This window comes from Rhagoletis zephyria, unplaced genomic scaffold (assembly GCF_001687245.7).
Source record: "Rhagoletis zephyria isolate East Lansing unplaced genomic scaffold, Rhagoletis_zephyria_1.1 Rzeph_scaffold_04390, whole genome shotgun sequence".
In the NCBI taxonomy this organism is placed as follows: Eukaryota; Metazoa; Arthropoda; class Insecta; order Diptera; family Tephritidae; genus Rhagoletis; species Rhagoletis zephyria.
The window spans coordinates 843-8,470 of NW_016161473.1; the positions used below are offsets into that span (position 1 = coordinate 843).

At 35.1% G+C, this 7,628-nt stretch overlaps 1 protein-coding gene across 1 annotated transcript in view; it reads left to right on the forward strand.

Moving 5' to 3' along the window:
* Positions 1-1,762: 1,762 nt before the first annotated feature.
* LOC108370677 (uncharacterized) overlaps positions 1,763-7,628 on the forward strand; it is a gene marked incomplete at its 5' end in the record, with an annotated part of 23,692 nt that continues 17,826 nt past the window's right edge. Inside the window, 2 exons of the mRNA XM_017626057.1 lie at positions 1,763-1,965; positions 2,063-2,523. Coding sequence (XP_017481546.1) covers positions 1,763-1,965; positions 2,063-2,523 — 664 coding nt within the window. The remainder of the gene's footprint in view (positions 1,966-2,062; positions 2,524-7,628) is intronic.

A 7,628-nucleotide genomic window follows, 5' to 3' on the forward strand; every position in this document is an offset into this window, starting at 1 on the left:
CATATAACGGTATTTTCGAAAAATGCAAAAACTGCCATATTTCAGCATATATTTGATGGAAATTGTTTCAAATTAGTTGTGGTAAAAAATAATATTGTTATAAAATTTTTGGAAAATTGGCGTGGCTGTGGCCACTTATGCTGAAATGCTGTATCTCAGTAGCCGCTTCACCAATCCCTACCAATCTCGGTACGAGGCTTGGGTAGGGTCTAGCTAAGAAATCTGTTGAAAATCTTGGAAATCGGGTTATAACCACGCCCATCTGCCATATAACGGTAATTTACAGAAGCACGAAAATTGAGATAAATCAGTAACTACTGGAGCAAATTTACTTACTAGGTTCAATTATATTATTACATAAGTCTAACTCTGCATATTATCGGAAACGTTTGAAATCGGGTAAACATCCCTACTTATCATGCAAAGGTAGTGCATGGAAAGTTGAAACGACGATATTTGATACCTGCGCCGGGTATATAAAGTTAGGTTTCGCTCGAACTTATACTTCTTTACTTCTTTTATTTTGTGTTTCTATGAGTAGACAGAACCTTGCACCGTTCCGATTAGTTTTGGCTGGTACAAACATCCATTCTGCGAATAAAGTTAATATACCCTAGTGCACAAGTACGCTCGGGTATAAAAAGTACAAAAATTCGCCACCAAAAAAAATTCTCAAAAATCAACGGTCTTTTCTAGCCGTTTGAAACTTGCACTTCATTTGACTAAAATTGTATGGGATATAAAACTGCGTACTCAAAAATGATCTTAAGATTCAGATTAAAAAATGAAGAAGTTTCTGTTTTGTATGTCAGAGAAGACTCCAGCCGAACTCCGTTGCGTGTCAAGAGAAAAACGATTGAAACATGCCCAATATTTAAAAATATGTTAATAGCTTTTAGAAAAAGTATTAATGCTAAAACAGAAATGAAAAGAAAACATCACTATTTATTACTGTTAAAAAATAATAATTGTAATTCAAACCATTTCGACAAAAGTTAATTGGCATTACTTTTAAATTAATTGGATTTTCAACTGTCAAATTTGTATTTTTTGTTTTCCATTGTGAATTAGAGACATTTAATTCGAAAAAAAACGTTGTGCACTACAGAAATTTTGATCAATAAGTTATAGCAAAAAGTCGTACCTACTAGGGCATTCAATCCTCAAGCATTTTAACAATCCCGGGATTTCGTGATGCAAAAATTTCTTATCCCGGGATTTTGACTTTACAACATTTTTTTTCATTTTGCAGGAGGTTCGCCTTTCTCAGCAATGAAGAAAAATGAAACCGCAACTTAGTAAAAGAGTTCGTTGTTTAATGTTAGAATATTTTCATAGTATTCTTAAATATCTATATTAATAGTAAAAAAAAAACACTTACTCATATTTGCAGAAATTCAATTTGCAGATTTTCGGTTCTAACACAGTTCTTGCGGAAAATGTACTGTACATTCATCAGGTTCTGAAATTCACATCCGATTGCAAATGACTCAAGTCCGTTTTCATTGTCAAATGTATATGAATTAATTCTTTCGTTTTCAACTACACTTGGCCTCTAGAACTTGCCTCCGGGATTTCAGGGCAGTTAAGTATTCAAATACCCGCAATTCCAGATAAAATCTCGGACCATCGCGAAAAAAATGTGCATATTCAAGTGAATCAGAGTGCACTTACGTACACAAGAATAATAACATAAGTAAAACACATACATGCATGCATATTTGTAATTTTATTCCATATTTCGCTTAATATTTGTTCACAGGAATGGCCATATGATGACACATCGCAATAAGAAGCCATACGAATGCAAAGCCGAAGGCTGTGGTAAATCATACTGTGACGCACGTTCATTGCGACGTCACACTGAGAATCATCATTCGGGTATTATAACTCCACAAAATCAAACACTCTCACCGAATTCTGGTACACCGACCGGACTGAGCCTTTCGCCGGCAACAGCAAGCGGTGAGCAGCTCGTTGTTTCTCTCAAAGAACACAATTGATTGCGCTGATCCTTTATTTGTGTGTGTGTTTGTATGTGTTGTTTCGTTTCATTTTACAGGAGACGCCAGCTCCCCTGACGGTGCCACTTGCATACGCACTTACATCTCTTCAGGTGGTACTATTGTTGATGCTGCGACTGGTGTGGCGCTTACTGAAGAGCAAATAAAATCCATCAATTTACCCATTAAAACTGGTGTAACGCTACTCTCGCCAACATCCACGTCGTCTGCGTCGTCCATGGGCGGCGTATCTTTACCCGCCTCATCGCCAACAATTGCCCTCACTGAGACAAGTCTTGTAGATGCTGGCGAAGGTCTCACTCGTGAACAATTGGATTTGATAAGTAAGATCATGCAACAGACGAAGCAGACCAGCGCACAGGTGACGGTCTCATCGCCAACCAGTGTCAATTCGTACAAAGTAGATACGAATCTGTCTTCGACTGCACTAGATGCGGCGAGTCCGCAACATGCGGCTGCTGGAGCATCAAATCGTCCGCGTACATGGAATATGCAATTGGTAAGATGGATAGGGGGATGAAATACAGTAATTATAATATTATAACACATGCGTTAGACAAATGGGGAATGGAGACTAAAGAATATACATACGTACTAGGGATGGGTAAATTCGAAATTCGATGTGTTGCTAAAATTCGAATAAAATCGAATTTTTCTGGAAAAAATCAACTTATTTAATAATTTGATTTTGATTTTCTTATATACAACCCTTTTCATAGAACTAAAACTATGTTGCAGACTCAAAGGACAAGCCTTTAATTTGACACCTCATTTTTTTAAATTGCGCTCGATTAAGAAGTTTCACTCCAAAAATTTTTTTGGAAAATTCGCAAAAGTTCGAATTAAATCGAATTTGCAGCACCAAATTTCGAATCGAATAATCGAATGTTTGGGCAATGTTCGAAATTCGGAAAAAATCGAATTCCAACCCCCCACTACCATCCCTAATACTACAGAAGGAGGTGGCATAGATTTTAAATCCACCTTAACCATCTGTAACCTATAGCTAAAAACTTAGGATGGGCAACGGAGATAATTCAATCTAAGTCGATTCCCTTTTTATTTGTCACAAATTTTGTTGGGATTCGGGGCACACATCTAGTATGTAAGTTTGATACATTATACGATCCTTCAAGCCTGCCAGCTGCGAGGAGCTTATAAGGTCTATGCATAAGAAGAATGTGGTCGAATCTAAATGTGCTTGCACAATCTACAAGAAAGGCAATATGAGGCAACTGAAGCGAGATGCTCCGAATAAGTATTGATTACAAGGTCTCTGACGTGAGAACTGCGATAAAGTCTAAAGTCAACTGCTGATGCCACGAAGTAGTTGAGCCTTATCAGGGTAGCCTTAGGTCTACACCATAGACCATATCTTCGTCATACTTCATAATTTTGAAAAGATATTGTTGTGCGAGGGGAAAGTCACCCTCCCATAAAAGTATTCGTAACTAGCGAACAAATTGGAACCACCCCTTTATTTCTTATAGGTCAGTGTGCAAACCTCTACCACATATAGTGGTAGATCTATCACATATTTTTTTATAATTTGGATGTCTACCACATTTACTACATTTGTTTACAATTTTCACATAACTCTAAAATTTCAGCTCAATTCTTAAATGAAATATAAAAATTGGTCAGTAAAAATGTTTAAAAAGGTACATCATAAATTTGCAAATAGTGTAATATCATCATTAACCTAATGTATAAGAATTTAAGGAATATATCGTCCACAATGCCACCTTTCGTGTAAATTTTTAGTCCCAATATTTATTTTCAATTAGGCTAATATACATATGTTCTAAGTATGAGCCAAATCGGCAAGTAAATGCAATTTTTAGGAATATTCTGACCCCAGCGCCACCTAGCGCGCAAATGTTTGGTAGAAATATTTATTTTCAAGGAGACATACGAATTTGTAGACAATACACGGCGCTGTGGCTGAGCGGTTGGAGGTAGAGGTACGGGTCAGAAACTATTGAAGTCGGCACCATCGACAGTTTTTTACACCCCCCAACGATAGACTATCGATAGTTTTTTTTTCGAATTATAAGTGTATTTATTTGAATTTTTTCCCGTTTACATAATCTCTGAATTTATATTTTACGATATTGTTAAGTCTAATTTCATATTATGCAAAGTGAAATGATATTTAAATTATAAATTTGAAATTTTTATTATTTATTAAGTATTTATTAAATTAGTAGTAGATACCCGGCGTGCTCCACTGTGCCTTAAAAGTATTTTTGTGTTGTTACTCCCACCCAAAACTGTTATAGCCCCATTCATAAAACAATATAGAGATTTAAAGAGCTGTATGAAGTGAGATTTCCAAATAAATATGGGAGTTAGTTAATATATTTTCGAAGCTACTTAGAAAATACGTAAATTATTCCCTTTTCTCATGGGAATTTAATTTGTCCAGTCTATATATCGCGCACTTTCTTCAACGTAGAACTTATTCAAAATATATATACCTTGCATTACCTTTCACTGAATTCAATTTTTCAAATAGGTCGCAACCCTTTTCAAACATATTTTCAACAGTAAACTTTCTTAAACTTCTTTAGTTTAATACCCGTATGTTTATATTTCATTTATTTTATTAATTTAATGGAATACAAATTTTCAAACAAGTGACAAATCTACTCGAAAACATTGTCGATCGTAAACTTTCCTAAACCTCCTTGATTTGATACCTATATTGAAATATTTTAATTATCTTGCCAACTAAATTAAATTAAAATTTTCAAACAGGCTGCTACCTTCCACAAAAGTATTTTCGAGAGTAAGGCATCTTAATCGTCTTTCTTTTGACATCTATATTGCAATATTAACTTTACCTTATCAATTTACTGAAACTGAAATTTTTGTACAGGTGGCAACTCTCTTTTTTACCTTCTATATTTTAATTAAGTTAGACGTCTAGGCATAAATCGGTGTAAACTGTATTCAATTCCTGCATCAGTTTTCGAGTGATGCGCGTACAGAGAGACAGACCAAAATTCTAAAAATTTTAGATTTGGCTTCATTGCTCTAATAAATCAAAATGATCAGAACATCGAACTGAGTTGATTAAGCCATGTTTGTCTGTCTGTTTGCGTGAAGTAATCTGATATTTGGTAAGCGGATGTAGTTTTATAATGCTATGAATATGAAATTTCGAACTATTTTCACTTATTGGGTGTGGAAAATTCGACCGTTTATCTAATTTTTTAAGAGTCTTGGAGAGGGTTTCTGACTTTAGCAGGTCCTTTAACATATAAAGTACAAAATTACTTACCGGAAAATCTCCTGCTTTGCAATTAAAACGTGACTAAAAGTTTTTGTGTCTTTGAAGGTCTTTGGAGGATTTTAGCAGGACTTGGAATTTACCCGATACATTTCAGTTTGTCGATAAGTTTCGATAATTTGATGAATTTTAAAAACACTAAAATTCGATAACTGAACAAAACTCTGTAACTCGAGTAATTTCGATAACTGCGTTTCGAGGGCTCGATAAATTTCGATAACTCAAAAACGTATATATCTAGATATAAATCGATGACTCAATAAACGTTGGATACCTCTAGAAACTTCGATAACTCGGCTGATTTTCATAGCCCAATAAAATTCGATAGGCAGTGACAACTCGATAAACATATATAACCTTGAAATCTCGATAACTTGATATATTCTGTAAATTACAAAAATTTCTTTCGATTCTAACCATCCGTTAATTTCGGCAACTAATTTTCCGTGTCTGTCAATTTAAATAATTCAATACTTTGCGATAATTCAATAAATATGAATAACTCGATAAATTTCGATAACTATAAACTTCGGGTCACTATAAACTATAGTTCCAATACAACTTATTTTTCAGATATTTGAATTTTGTTGCACTTATTATACCCGAGCGCACTTGTGCACAAGGGTATATTAATTTTGTTTACATAACGGTTGTTTGTAACAGCCAAAACGAATCGAGATAGATATACACAAATGTATACATAAATGATCAGGATGAAAAAAGAAATCGATTAAGCCATGTCTGTCTGTCCGTCCGTCTGTCCGTCTGTCCGTCTGTGCGTGTACACGATAACTCGAGCAAAAATTGAGATATCTCAACGAAATTTGGTATGTAGGTTTCCCTTAATCCAAGGTAGGTTGGTATTGAAAATGGGCGAAATCGGACTGTAACCACGCCCACTTCCCATATAACGGTAATTTCCAGAAATACGAAAACTGCGATATTTTAGTAACTACTGAAGATAATTCACTCAAAATTGATATTTACAATAACTTTTAGACGAAAAATAAGAGTGTTATACATTTTTGGAAAATGGGCGTAGCCACGCCCACTTATGGTTACATGTGCGCACAATTGTTGGCCTCGATACAGCATACTAAATGGCCGAAAATTTAAAAAATCGGACAATAACCACGCCCACATCCCATATAACGGTAATTTAGAGAAATACAAAATCTTGGATAAATCAGTAACTATTAACGCTAATTTATTCAAAATTGATGCTTGCAACAATTCTTTACCAAGAAATATTTTTATGGTAAAATTTTGGAAAATTGGCGTGGCACCGCCCACCATCGGTAACCGTTCTACCAATTTGTACCAAACTCGGTACGGTTATTGTGCTTGCCACATAAAAGCCAATTGTTAAAAATTATTGAAATCGGGCTAAAATTACGGCCGCTTTTCATATAACGGTAAATTTCAGAAATGCTTGAAACTGCAATATTTCGAAATTTAAGGACGCTACTCAAAATTGGTACACCCCGGTTTACCATCTAGCGGTAGCTTTCGGAAAGGTGAAAAACATATATTTAATACTTGCGCCGGGTATTTAATGTTCGGCTCCGCCCGAACTTAGACTTTCTTACTTGTGTATATTTATTTTTAATAAATGAAATATCAATCGGTTCCTGTTATAATCACACATTTATTATTTTAATAGGAGTAGTGATTTTAGTTAGATGCACACAACCGAAGATTTCAGTACAAGCACAGTCAGTGCTTACAAGCGAGATTTTCTTCCAGCACCTCTCGCTTTTTACCACCGAATCTGATGCATTTTCTATGGTGCTTATATCCGGGAAATACTGTATTATTTTTTCTTGCCTCGCCTTGCCTTGCTCGCCTACTCGTATTTCGGATGAATGTTTCACTTATATGTGCATTTCTATTTTAATTTCCCTTGAGATATCCAGTTTCGTTCGGAAGTGGGTTAAAGTGACGGGAAGTCGATTCTTTTCACCGGAAGTCTATTCCAGAAAAGGTTTACGACAAACGTTATATACTTTTGTGCGCAGAATCCGCATCTGTGATAAAAACATGTACATGTAGAAAATCCCAACTTGGTAGTTCATATTCTTGCGTTTCCCAATAAAAAAATTGTTCCCCATTTTATAAGGGGATGACGCGTGGTCTAGGACAACCTGTATAGATAAAGTTCTTAAGTTGGGAATTTATTCAAAATTCTGGTTTTTAATAAAGGCCTAAACTAGTTTTTTGGTGTAGTAGCTGTTTTTAAATTCTATTAGGCCTTTAGTGAGTGATCCATCGATCTTTGTACAAAGCTAAATTTCGAAAAAAATTTGTGT